Genomic DNA, 14,231 nt, shown 5'->3' with positions numbered 1-14,231 from the left:
CTGGCAGTGGTGGAGTAGGCTGCCTCTGCCTCATTTTGTGTGGTTAATAATGGGTTGAATCCCACAACTTTCCCTTCATTCCTAGAAAGTAAAAACTAGTAGGGAGCCATACTCTCAGAGATGTTATTTAAGTTATTTTAAAGTTTCAGTCTCTGTGGGTTTTTCCTGCACGTGGGGAAACATTGCATTCACTATGTATTGTGTTAGTGCCATGTATGCATTTGTTGCTCGAGTTTTTTGAGTGGAAAGTTATTGCCTGAGCCTCCTCTGTGTTTGCGGTACTTGCAGGTTTGGGAGATGACCTCAGTGGAACAGAACTGTTTCCTTGCTGGGGCTGGAATTCCAGAGGGAGCCGTCTAGTTCCCAGGGATCCAGGTGTGTCTGGACAGGGTCACAGGATGCTCTGCCCACCCCCTCCACGTGCTTCATTTGCTTAGAGATAGGGATTAATGACAGGAGGGAGGCCAGGATTCATTCCTGGTGAACTCTGCCTCCAGTGTCTGGGGCCCTCGTCTGTCATCGAGTAATTACTGTTGATTCTCTAGTTGTGTCCCTGCTGCCTGATGTGGTCAACTTGAATGCACCTGCCTCCAAGGCAGGTTGGCCGCATTTTGTTTTACAAAGGACACCACTTTGTAGACAACTGCTGAAAACTTGGCTTTCTGTTTCTGCCCATCACTGGAGAGTCCCCAGCATCAGAGCTGGAGAAAGGAAGTGTGCCCGTTTCCCACACTATGCCGTGGCTGGCCCAGCAGGTGTTCAGAGTGCCAGGGGCTTCACCCGGGCTCTGGGAAGGTCCTCTTCACAGAGTTGGGTTTTGCTGGGGTCTGGAGCAGCGCTCAGCTCAGACTCGGTGGTGGACATTGCACTGGGGACCGGCACAGAGGAGTACGTTGCCCAAAACCACTACCCACTTCTCAGCAGGAGAGCTTTGGCAGCCTCTATCAGCCACACAGTGGTGAGTTCAGCTAAGAAGCATCCTTGGGCTACTGTTAGCATTTCCTGGTTCCAGAGGGTATCCTGTGAGTGTGCATGTGCAGTGCTGAAGTGAGCAGCTGTGTCAGGGAGACTGGGTGACTCTGACCGTAGTCTTTCTCTGGTTCCTGGGCACCTTCTCCTCCCACCATGTTCTGACCACAGGTTGTATGTGACCATGGTTGAGTGTTTACCTCTCTTTTAGGCCTTGCTTCCGAAAAATAGGGAGGAGGAGCTCTGTAGTGCCTCCACCTCTTCATGACCTACTATATGACTCTGTGTAAAAACCTCCCAGAGGGATGTCCTAATCCTGGCGTTTGGATCCAGCCTGACAAGTTCCTAGCACAGGGAGCCTGACCCTTGTTTATAGGAAGCCAGTGTCAGAACGATACAAGGCCAGTTTTCAAGAAGACCTTTCTCCCCAGAACATGGAAAACCACCACACAGCAGCAGTTGGAGCTATGCCCTGGTTGCCTGCTTGCTAAATGCAGGCACTTAGTCATGCTCATGAACCAGATACCCCGTGTCGTCATGTGTCCGCAGATAGCAGACTGAGCTTGTGTTCCTGCTAGGAAAGGGTGTGTCTCATACTGTTGGCTTGTTTTCACATAAGCTGAGAATGTTTAAATGGAGAATCGGATCAGAAAAGTTAAAGATCGTCTGGATCTAATAAATAGAAAAGTAAGAGCACAGAAGAGTGAAGACATGGGAACAAAATTTAAAAAAACAAACAAACACCTCTTGTATCCTCTCCATTCATGTATTATGTGTGTGCTTGGCATATATCAGTGATTGCATTCCCGCCCTTGCCTTCCACAACTTACAGTCTTGTGGGGATATTGATTAAGCTGCACCATTTACTAAATAATAATTACTATGTATAAGAAAGGAAAAGGCCATTGGAGAAAGCACTATGGAACAGTAAAAGTAACTCTAGTGTTACAATTTAAGATAGTATAAAACAGAAGATCCAGAAAATTTTAAAAATTAAGTGATAAACTGTAAAAAGGGTACAGAAGCCCAGACAGTTACGAAACTAGGAGATGTTTAAAAGCAAACTAGCAAACGAAAACAGAAAAGAGCTTCAAGAAAAGCTTTTAATTTGGGGCAGTTTATAAGGGTCTCGGGAGAAGACCTCCACCCAGGGTGCAGTGAACACCAGCTGTTGGAGAGTCTGGGTGTTTCCTACCTTGCCTTTCCTGGTAGAGGACCTCGCTGGGAGTTAAGCTGTTCTTGGCACCAATGCCTGCAGGACCCCGGCTTCTAAGTCCAAAGTTATTTGGTATTCCCCTTGAGAAGTATGGCATTTAATACTGCTGGCAAGTCTGGTGGGCAGACGTGTTTTTCACGTTGCTTTAATTTCCTTTCCCTTGATGACTAGTGAGGTTGAGCATCTTTTTGTACGTTTGTTGCTATTCAGATTTTCTGTAAAGTACTTGTTATCTCCTCAACCCATTTTTTTTGTTTTAGGGTACCTGATATATTTCGATAGGACTCCTTTAGCTACTGTATGTCCTGAAAAAGCTCTCTCCCAGGCTGTGGTTGGTCCTTTTTGCTTTCTTTATGGTATCCTTTTATTGTTTAGAAATTTAAAATTCTAATTCCGATTTCTTTTTTTAGGGGGCAGGTTAAAACTTTTTTTTTTTAATGTAGATTCATATGCAGTTGTTAAAAATAATACTGAGAGATGCCCTATGCCCTTTACCCATACATATTTCCCCCCATGATAACATCTTAAATAATATTACAATATTACAAGCAGGATATTGATATTTATATAGTCAAAATACAGAACCTTTTCATCACCAGAAGGATCCATCACGCTACCCTTTCAAGCCACATCTGCTTCCTTCATGTCCTAACTCCCTCTTTAACTCCTGGCAACCACTAATCTGTTCTCTAAAAAATTTTGTCACTTCAAGAACATTACATAAATAGGGACTTCCCTGGTGATCCAGTGGTTAAGAATCCACCTTCCGATGCAGGGAACTTGGGTTTGATCCCTGGTCTGGGAAATAAGATCCCTCATGCCATGGGGCACCTAAGCCCTTGAAATGCAATTGCTAAGCCCACGCACTCTGGAGCCCGCTTGCTACAACTCGAGAAAAGCTACATGCTGCAGCAAAGATTTCTAGGTCTAGTTCTGTGGGCCTCGCCACTGCTGAGCAGTGATTATAAAGTTCTGACTTTGCACCAGTCCTCCTCTGACACCATCCAGCAGGGAAGGGGAGAGGCTGCTGCTTGTTACTTGGGTGGGAATATATAGAAGTCTAGGTTCCCAAGTAGTTTCCACTGATACCGTGAGGCTGGAGGAAGAGGGTGGTACATTGTTACTGGCCAGTGGGGGATGAAAGTCCCAGCGCCTTCCGCAGTGGAGATATTAGGGGGTCTTATTACAGCCTCCTGAGGGTGGAAGTCTAGGCTCCCCACTTGGCCTTCACCAGCATGGGCCACAGTTTTTTTCTGTGGTGTTTGGCTCAAATAGAGCTTTTATTGTCTAAATGTTTTCTGTCTTGCTAGCCTACCCCCTTCCTGCTCCTTTGGCTAAAGAGAACAGACTTTTGTTAGGATGTTTTTTGCCTCATCTGTTGGCATTTCTGGGTTGCCAGCTTCTTCAGCTCCCAATTCTGGGATATATGAGTCAAAAAGAAGACCCAGGGAGCTCACTACTTTTATCATTCCTTGAATCCTGGGGTCCCTAGCTGCTCTGCCTTCTTCTCATGACTTTTTTTAAGAGTCTCATGTTAAAAAAAAGTCTCATGTTTCTTTTTTCTATATAGTGTCTAGAATTTTCCCTTGTATTTAGTGGGAAACTAGGGAGAAATACACCTCCTTCATCTTCTTGGAAGTGAAAGTCCAATTTGTCTTTTTCTTTTAAGTTTTGTGTTTTTGGATATCTTTTAAATATGAAATCCTTCCTTATGCTGATATTCCACTATATTCTAAAAATTTCGGAGTTCTTTTTACAACTGTGTATCTAATCCACCTGGGGTTTGTTTTGTTTTCAATGGAGAAATGACAGAAGAACCTAACTTTTTTTCTGCATAGATGGCCACTTGTCCTGGCGCCTTTGAACATCTCCTCTGCAAGCTGGTTTTGGCTCTCCTTCTGCTTCCCTGGTGGCTCAGCTGGTAGAGAATCCGCCTGCAATGCAGGAGGCCTGGGTTTGATTCCTGGGTTGGGAAGATCCCCCGGAGAAGGGAAAGGCTACCCACTTCAGTATTCTGGCCTGGAGAATTCCATGGACTGTATAGTTCATGAATTTGCAAAGAGTCGAACACGACTGAGCAACTTCCACTTTCCCTGGTTCCGCAGTCCGCTGTCTGCTCTGCCCCACCTGATACAGTAGCTTTGTGATAAGTCTTGGTTTGGTAGGATAGGACTTCCAACCCTCAGGATTGTTATACTTTCTTGGCTTTTGTCTCATGAATTTTAGTTCAAAAAATAAGAACAGGAATAGCAAAATCAACATTGAAAAAAATCCTTTTGGCTTTGGCTTGGACTTACACTGACTTCAGAGTATGCTGGCGGTTTCAGTGACCTTGTTTTCTTCAGCATTTTTATTTACTTTTCATTACCCACGTCAGAAAGTATCATGTGGCCCCGAGACAGCTTGGCTCAGGGCAGGGCTTCTTCCTTTTTCAGAATGGGAATGCTTGTGAAGGTTGTGGCCATCTGTGGGCACCCAGAAAGCCCCACAGTGCAGGTCATGAGCTGCTTGAAGCTGGTGTGGCAGACAGGGGACAATGTGCAGGGTTTTAGGCACTGTTGGGGGTGGGGAGTAAGAAAGTTCAAGTAAATTTTGTTCACTAGCACTGAGTGCAAATATAGGCAGTATTGGGGGTGTAAGAAGTGGGCAGTTGGCCATACTCCTCTGTGCAAATACTTGGTATTTCAGTTTTTCCAAAAGTATTTGTGGTATTTGCCACATTGTCTTATCTCTTTGTATACGTGCACACGTTTTTTTTCCCCAGTGGAGCATTTCAAAATGAGTTGCAGAGATTTTTGACACTTCATCTCTAAATACTTCAGAATTGAGGATGATATTATTAAGCCACACTGCCATCATTTCGCCTAAGAAAATTAACAATAAATTTAATGTCCAGCCCACGTACAGAATTTGTCAGTTATCCCTTTGGGAGCTGGTCTTGTGTGTGTGTGTGTGTGTTTAAAAAGTAACTCCAACACAATTGAACCTATCTATGAACCAGAAACAGAATCAGGGACATAGAAGATTGACTGGTGGTTACCAAGCTGTCGGGAGGTGGCAGAGGGTTGGATTGGGAGTTTGGAATTAGCAGATGCAGACTGGTACGTATAGAATGGGTAAACAACAAGGCCCTACTGTATAGCACAGGGGATGGTATTCAGTATCTTGTGGTAAACCATGATTAAGAAGAATATGAAAAAGAATGCACATAGACGTAAAACGGAGTCACTTTGCTGTGCAACAGTAATTAACACTGTAATTTAACTGTACTTCAATAAAAAATTAATTAAAAGTAAGTTTAGGGTCCAGTCAAGATGTAGACACTGCCTGGTTGCAGTCTTTAAATCTAGAATAGTCCCCTTATATTTACAGGTGTCAGCATTTGGAAAGACCAGATCAGTTATCTTGTAGATCCTGTCATACATTGCAGATTTGTCTGTGTCTTCATGGCCCTGTGTTTCCTATAAATTGGAAGTTAGGTCTAGAGCAGCACTACCTGACAAAAATATGATGTGATCCACTATGTCATTTAATATTTTCTGGCAGCCATATGGAAAAAAATAAAAATAAGCAGGTGGAGTTGATTTTAATTATGTATTTAATATTTTTATTTTGTACTATTTATTAGTAGTTACTTAACTCTATTAGATATTTTTATATCCAAAATATTATTTTAATATGCAACCAATATTTTTAAGGTATTAATGAGATATTGTACATTCCTTTTTTATACGTAGTTTTCAGAATCTGCTGTGTGTTTTATACTTAATGGACCAGCTACGTTTCCAGTGTTCAGGAGTCACGTGTAGCTGGTGGCTCTCACCCTGGGCCGTGCGGGGGGGAGACTTAATCCAACTCAGGGTAGATATTTTGGGCAGGAACACTTAGAGGGTATTAACTGCCTGTGCTCAACTTGGAAACCGTGGAAGTTGCTGAAGTCTGAGTCTGCTCTTCTTTTTCAGGCTCTGGGTGCTCTGAGATGGAGCAGGTGTGCAGAGGGTGAGGACCCAGTCCTGGGACCACGTTGCTTGCTTCCTTTCTTGGAGAGAGACTTACCTGCCTGAACAGACTTGAACCAGGGATGAGGATGTCTGTGGGCCCGTCACTGTGGCTTCCCCTCTGGGGGAGGACCTTTCTCCTTCTGTTGTCCGTGGCTGTGGCTCAGTCCCACTGGCCCAGTGAACCCTCGGAGGCCGCCAGGGACTGGGAGAACCAGCTCGAAGCGTCCATGCACTCAGCACTCTCAGACCTCCACGAGGCTGTTCCCACGGTGGTCGGCATTCCTGATGGCACGGCTGTCGTCGGACGCTCATTTCGAGTGACCATCCCAACAGATTTAATTGCCTCCAATGGAGAAGTCATCAAGGTGAGACTGGATAGAACTGTAATAAGGAAGAATTCTGTAACTGAGGAAGAATTCTCATCTTGCAGTTCAGTTTTGATTTTAGTGTTAGTTTCAGGTTATTTTAGTTGAAGTTTAGTTTTTCAATTTTCTGGCAATTCTGAGCTCAGTTCTTTCAGGACCTGTTAAGCGTTCCTTCCTTAAGAGAGGGACAGCTGCTGACATTCACTAGAGGGTCCCCATGTTCCTCAGAGTAGCATCCAGAACCTTTACTCTTACTCCCGTTTTGAGAGTGTCACTATTAAAAGGCTTTTACATCTGTTCTCTGGAAGATTTTTTTGGTCATCAAGTTAGGGATTTGATGGAAGGGCTTGTGTATAAGGAAGCTGTCTCCTTTCATTAACCCAAGAGATATGGAACTTTTAAATGCTTTGAAAATATTTAAAAAATACAAGGTATAAGTAAATATCAAGAGTTTTGCAGTGCTTGTCTGTTCTGTGTTTACTAATATATTCACTCCCTTAAGACCCAAAATTAGTACATAAATTTCAGCCTCGCCTCATCTCCTTTGTTCTCAAGAAACCCAGAGAACAAAGGAGCCTGAGATCTCAGTAACAGAAGAGAGATGGCCAAAGAAGGATGGAAATTTGGTGCACCAGGAAGCTTCTGTGTGAAGAAGGACCATCCCTTTAGGGTTATGGAATTTCCCCTAGCTCCTGAGTGAGTCTGCAAGGTGGCTGGGTGGGTGGGTGGGTGGGGTACACCCCTCAGGCTATGTGCATCTCCCTAGAGCAGAGGTCGGCACACTTACTTTTTAAAAAGTCAGAGAGTAAGTATTTTTCTGGCTTGGTGGCTGTATGGTTTCTGTTGCAGCTCCTCCTCTTGGCCAGTGCAGTATGAAAGCAGTCGCAGACACTGTCCACACGAATGCACATAGCCTATTCCAGTAAAACCGTACTTTTAAAAACTTCACTGAAACTGAAATTTTGCTTTCATATAATTTTCACATATCAAATGATGCTGTATCTTCTTTTGATCCCCCCCCCCGCCTCAATCGTTTAAAAATGGTAAAAAATATGTCTAGCTCATGGGCTGTACGAAAACGGATGGCAGCCCAGATTTGACTCATGGCCATAGTTTTCTGGCCCTTGGGCTATAGCATACTTTGCTCAGAGATGTGACTTGAATATGAATTAAAAATATTCCAAGATCTATACTTTGTTATGGTAGTTTTTATATCAGTTTTGTATTTTAGACTTCTGTGTACCCATAGTGTCCTGGAGAATTATTGGTATATTTAAAGCATCAAAAATTGTGGTTTGAAATGGCAAATTGATTTTGCTCACAATTTCGTGGCCAAGAATTCAGGGCTTTAGAACTCATCTGGGGATCTCATCTCTGCCGCACTAGTCAGAGTGGCTCACCTGGGCCTGGAGGACTCATTTCCAACATGAGGCTCACTCATGGCTGGCAAGGTGGTGCTGCCTGTTGATGAGGAGCTTAGCTGGGGCTGCCCATCAAAGTCTTCGGTTTCTCCCCCCTGTAGACCTTTCCACAGTGTTTGGATCTCCTCACAGGTACAGTAGCTTGGTTGTACCTGTGTACAGGTATTCCTTGGAAGACTGAGTATTCCAAGATACAGGAAGAAAAAGCTGCCCATCTTTTAAGACCTGGGCTTGGAACTTCCTTTGTACTCCGTTGGTCAAAGCAAAGTGAGCTCTAATGAGTCTTCACCAGCTTGCCCCTCTCTGTCCCACAAACCTAGGGCATCTAGATTAGAAATGGTCACAAATTCCATACCACTCTTTGCAGTGAGAGGTGTGTCTCTGCCCCTTTGAATCCGGGCAGACTCACTCCTCCCCTGACCCTCCTTGTGTTCTCTTCCTTTCCCTTTTTGGCCCCCTCTCTTTAGGTCACAGCTTGCTCTTAGGGTGGCCTCGTGTTCTCAGAGGTAGTCATACTTCTGAAGATCCTAGCTCACTTCCGTGGAGCTCCTTCTGGCTTGTAGAGTCTTTGCAAAAGGTTTCCATGTAATCTTCATAATAGCCCAGTAAGCCAGATTCTAGTCTCACTGTTAGATGAAGAATGGCACTTTTGGAAGTACATTTCTTACCCAGCGTCACATTTCATCTTCGGAATATCCAAACCCTGTAGTGATTGATTACTCTTGTTCTGTTGGCCACTGGAATGTTGTACATGGATTAGTCTGGACCAGAGTTGCCTTGAGTTGATACAGCGAGCTGGCTATTTGCTGTAGCTGGCAGAGAGATGTTTAACAGGCTTACTCACCAGGGGAGCAAAGAGATTTTATTAGGAAAACAGGATTTTATCTGAGCATATTTATCTGTGGAAAGCAGACCATTTAGTAGCTGATTAACCTGTAGAAAAACAGATGAAACTGTGTGACTCTTCGTCCCAAACAGTCTTAACATCAGGGTTGTGTGGGGTGGGAATCAGATCAGAAGGCCTGACTTCAGGGACTTCCTAGGTGGTCCAGTGGTTAAGCCTTCACCTTCCAGCGCAGGGGGTGTGGATTGGATCCCTGGTTGGGGAGCCAAGTTCCCACATACCTTGTGGCCAGAAAACCAAAACAGAAAACAGAAGCAATATTGTAACAAATTCAATGAAGACTTTAAAAGTGGTCTACCTTTAAAAAAAAAAAATCTTAATTAAAAAAAAAAGAAAGCTTGACTTCATTCCTGGAGCTTTGGTTTCCCTATGTGTAAAACAGGATTGAAAAGCCTTTACCGTAATGGAGTTTTTTCATGCCGTTAAAATAACAATGTGTAAATGGATAGGAAAGGTAGGGGAAAAAAAAACTCTGGTGGTTCCTACCACTAATGTACATCATTTTCTGCATTCATCAACCAGTATCCATGTCACATAGGCACACGGACATTTTAGGCAGACCTGAAATCATATTTTTTAACCTTTTTTCATTCACTGTACTTTTGAGTTTTTCTCCTTTGTTATTTAAGTATTCTTTGGGAGTCTAACTTTTCATGGCTGCCCAATATTCTTGGGTATGTGAGGAACATTTCAGATCTTGGTCCCAAGGAGCCTTGTTGGGGTGACCTCCAAGTCATATCCATCAACATTGCCATCAGCCAAAGTAGCACTTGCTCACCTCTTGCCAGGCGCCCTGCCTCTGTTCTTAACCCCTCAGCCTGTTCTCCATACCGAGGCAAGAGGCATCTTTGTAAAGTCCGAGTCTGCTCAGAACAGGCCTCCCATCCCCCCTGCGCTTAGAATTAAGTCCTGTTTGATCTGGCTTCTGGCCTCCTCTCTCCCCTTGCCCTGTGCATGCCATGTCTCAGCACAGCAGCCCCTTTCTGCCCCACAGATACGCCAAGCTCAGGACCCACCCCAGGCCACTGGCTCTTTTTCTCTTCTGTCAGCACGGGCACAGCCACCTCTTTCAGGCTCAGTTTCAGCATTGGGGCCCTTTTCCTCCACCCGACGCAGGCAGATTTCTCAGGTCCTGTGGGGAGAGGTCCCACAGAAGCCAGCTTTGCCTTCGCGGGGCAGATCCGAAGCTGTTCCAAGTAGGCCATAGTGTAAGTGACCCTCCTGACTTCCCACAGGATTGGCGCCGGCTCCCTAAGGGCGCCTGTCCTGAGTTGAGTGAGTGTAGGGATGGCTGAGGGCCTCCCAGGTGGCGCTAGTGGTAAAGAAGCTGCCTGCCAAGTGCAGGGGACAAGAGACGTGGGTTCAGACCCTGGGTCGGAAAGATCTGTTGGAGGAGGGCATGGCAACCCACTCCAGTGTTCTGGCCTGGAGAATCCATGGATAGAGGACCCTGGCGGGCTAGAGTCCCTGGGGTTGCAAAGAGTCGGACACGGCTGCAGTGACTGAGCACGCACGCAGGCAGGAGTGGCCGAGGAAGGTGATTATATGACAAGACCTTGCAACCCCTCCTCTCTGGGGCAGTTGGAAGTCTCTGCGTCTCACAGAACGATTGGGCTACCCCTCTGGGGCCCCCTTCGGATGTTTCATTTTGATAGTGCCCTCGAAGATGGCTTTTCATCCCTGCTCCCCTTCAGTCTCCTTGTCTGGAGACAATGTGGAATTTCTCCCAGCCCAAGATGTCGGCAGACTGGGAGCAGCCCTTCCTGGGACTGTGCTCTCAGCCGCTGGCATCGGCCCCCAATTGTTCCCCGCAGAACAATGGCCACTCTTTTTGGCCAGGAAGGGGAGCTCATGAAAGGAGCATTTCTTTGGATGCTTGAGAGCTTTGCGGCCACCCCGCCTGCGTGAGATGAACTGCAGTTTCTTCCTGCCTCAAGTGGGTGTTCCCTGGCTCTGAATGGCTCCCTTGTGAACAGGGCACACCGGGAAATGCGGGTTGGCGAAGGAAGGCATCCTTGGGGGTGGGTCGTCAGAATGGCATTTGCCCAGACACATCAGCTCAAATACTTACTGAATATATAGGCTTCTATGTTTTAGGGGGAAGAAAAATTACTGATGATGGCTGAAAGAACACGACAGAGTGAAAATGGTTGATCTCAGGGCTTTGGGTTGATGGACTGATTCTGAGAATTTTACTAGTAGTTATAATTATGCTCAGCTGTCCCTTAGTTTGGGGGGAAAATGATGAGTTTTTTTTTTTTTTTTTTAGATGAGAACAGTTAACATCAGGTAAAATGCTTCATAATTCAGACCAGAGGGGCACCCTTTAGGCTGAACAAGTTGTGTTCAACATATGATCCCGTGGCCTTGGCCCTTGTGGCATTGGACGTGTTCTGGTGTGAGCTTTGAATGTCACGCAGCAGGACCAATGATTGTGTTTCAGCAAAGCAAAGTGTGTCCACCCTGGTTCCTGCCCCTATGTGGGGGCAAAGCCTTGGCCCTTTGACCTCCAGCCAGAGGCTCTCCCTGTTGGCATGTGCCACCTCACCACAGCCTGGCCATGTGACTGCCCGTGTGCACCATCTGCAGAAGTTGAGCTTGGCCGCAGAGCAGATTCGTCTCATTGTCATAGTCCACGGCCAGACACAGGCTTACCCTGAACGTGAGTCAGTGCCATGAGGGGGCGGGGGCCCAGAAACTGGAAGCCGAGTCCATCAGAAGGACTGTTGCCTTCACCCGGAGCAGCACAGGAGCCCACCACACAGTCGCTTCATGTGCCAGGACCTTCGGGGTGCTGCTTGTGGTTCCCAGCCACAGACAGGTGGTCTGTAGCTTTTCTGAGCGGAGAGGGGCTGCAGGGTCCAGGAGCCAGTGACCAGGTCTGAGGGAAGGCAGGGGCTTAACCAGGGCAGGCTGCTCAGGGGCCCAAGCAGTGTGGTGTCACAGGGCAGCAGTTTGTGCCCCTGTGAAATGGGCCTCTGAGAACACCTTCTCCTGGCACATCAGTTGGGTATTCAGGGATGGGCCTAGGCCGATCCCCTGGGACTGTTCTGGCTCCAGGTGTTGGTTGGAAGGTGCCAGAGGACCCTCCAAAATGTTTGTAGTGTCAGGGACTTCTCACCAAATGAGGAGAAGTTTCTTGATGATACTTAATTCCTAAGATCCCTCTTTGCTGGCTGTCATTAGCCCCTCCAAGTGACATGAATATGAAAGTGCTCATCCATCTTTCTGGAGTCTTTGCTTGCCGTTTATAAGTCCCGTAACACCTGCATGGATAAGATACCACTTGGTGGGTTCTGAATGATAAAACTTCGGTTTTCTTGGTTTTAGGAGTCAGCGATCGTAAGAGTTAATTAGGCCCTAGTGAGAGTCCAACTCCTCAGTTTTGTCTTTCAGTTCTGCCTAGCTCCACGGCCTAGACTGTGGGCAGATACCTGCTCTTTGATGAAGCGCGAAGTAATAGAAGCTCCTCTGCCCGTTTCTTCTTGTTCTAGGTGTGGAAGAATACCGATTTGGATTGAGAGACTCTACATATGTTGCGTGGTGTTTAACACAGGTCTTTTCTCATACTGCGTGCTTGACAGGCTCCTGTGCAAGAGAAGGCACCAGATAAGCAATTGGAGAGAATGTCTGAGAACTGAACAGGAAGTCAGTTACTAATCATTTGCTAGTACAGACTGAGGCGTGACCGAAACCTTCCTATTTGGTAGCTCCCCAGCCCTTGGTCGTGGTGATTAATTGCGGGCACCACAGGGCAGGTAGTCTTCAGAACTCCTTGTGGGTCTACTCAGGTTTTGTGATTTTCATTCAGTGATTTGATTCCAATGTTTCTGGATGTACTTTATTGATCAAGACCTCTAAAACTGGGTGTATAGCTGTTCAAGATCTTGTTTTCCTCCGTGCCGGGCTTACCTTCCATCTCAGAAGCATGGTCTCTCTGAGGGTTGCTGAAACTGACGAGGTTTCTGGCTCCTTCTGGGTGACCTGTGACCTGGAGCCTGTGATGTCAAGTCAGGCTTCCTCCTGCAGTTTCTCCTGTTCCCATTGCCTGAGGTCTCCTTACTCTCAGGCTCTGCTGGTATTTAATGGGATGGGGGGAGTTCCATGTCCAGGACAGCCTGTCACCCTAAATACATGTGCTTCTGCTAGGAGCACTTCACACAGAGCTCTGACTCCCACTTCTTGTCTGCCATTCCTAGCCTAGCAGCTCTTAGGGGTTAGTCGTGTCTGGCTACAGTACAGTGAGGACAGAAATTTCTATACGAGTAAACGAAGGATTCCAAGGATAGTCAGAATCTCATGTGCAAATGGGCCAGGATCAGTCACACGCATTTTAGACTTAGGGGAGGTGAGTGCTGGCTGTGGGCTGTCACTGACAGTGGGTTCTCCCCACCCCCATGCCCCCTTGATGTTTTCATCCACTCTTAGCAAACAGGTCTTAACAGGTAAGCAAGTCCCTGAGGGTCCCCAGCCTTGGCCTGCTTCCCTTAGAGGGTCCTGGCTTCCTCTTCCTATGGCCTCTCCACTCTCCTTTGATGCTTTGAGTTTCTGCTTTGAGCTATGAGCAGGGAGACAAGACCTCAGTGTCTGCTGGGTCCGAGGCCAGTTGGGCAGGACAATCAGGGAGTGGAGTCTGGACACACCCTGGACCCATTCCTGTGGCTGTGAGCCTCACAGTGTGTACTGTGTCCTCTCTCAGCCCAGAGGGGTGGGCAGGGGCCAGCCCTGACAGAGTCCAGCGTGTGCCTGGTCCTGTGATCACACAAGGTTGGCATCTTCCCCCAGATTTTAGATATGAGAAAACTGAGGCTGGATGAAGCTTCAGACTGCCTGCAGCTGGGAGTCAGCCAAGAGCTCCTGAAGATGGGGCTCCCCTTGGGTAGGGTGTTATTACAGAGATGAGTTCTGGCTTGTCACAGGCGCTGTGTCTCTGAGAAGGAACTTTCATATCCTGCTTCACCCTCAGGCCCTAAGAGGAAAAGCGGTCTGGAACTGGGAAGTTTTGAAAGCTGGGGAGGATGTCCGGAGTTCCCGTGGACTGGGCTGGGGGGTCTCCTGCTTTGTCAAGGTAGAGCAGGTGTTGCATCTTAGAGCGTTTCCTTGACTGAGGGCCCTTGAGAGGGAGGGGCAGCTGGTGGGGGGACGTGGACACTGCCAGACCTTCAGGCATTTTCCCAGTTCAGGGACTTTCCCTAAAATGTCCTTGAAAATGCAGAGGGGCCAGCTTACCTGTGTCTTGGCTAGGCTTCTTGTGGAACTTGGATTTGTTTTGCTTCCTGTGCCCCCTCTATTAAAATGAATCAGTGCCAGCTGAAGTGCGGCCTAGGTCTGATGTTTGCAGCACCAAGATGCTCA

At 46.8% G+C, this 14,231-nt stretch overlaps 1 protein-coding gene across 2 annotated transcripts in view; it reads left to right on the top strand.

The window, feature by feature from the left end:
- The window catches only part of DAG1 (dystroglycan 1), a 49,282-nt gene that overhangs the window by 27,281 nt on the left and 7,770 nt on the right, over positions 1-14,231 (top strand). Inside the window, exon 2 of one of the 2 annotated variants that reach the window (XM_068981759.1) lies at positions 6,148-6,551. In XM_068981759.1, the coding sequence (XP_068837860.1) occupies positions 6,267-6,551 (285 nt within the window). In that variant the 5' untranslated portion in view covers positions 6,148-6,266. Of the gene's footprint in view, positions 1-6,118; positions 6,552-14,231 lie in introns of those variants that run through there. The other variant, XM_068981760.1, reaches the window with a different exon arrangement.

This window comes from Capricornis sumatraensis, chromosome 10 (genome assembly GCF_032405125.1).
Source record: "Capricornis sumatraensis isolate serow.1 chromosome 10, serow.2, whole genome shotgun sequence".
Taxonomy (NCBI): domain Eukaryota; kingdom Metazoa; phylum Chordata; class Mammalia; order Artiodactyla; family Bovidae; genus Capricornis; species Capricornis sumatraensis.
Note: the sequence above shows the minus strand (reverse complement) of the source record. Positions and strands in the feature narration are given on the sequence as shown.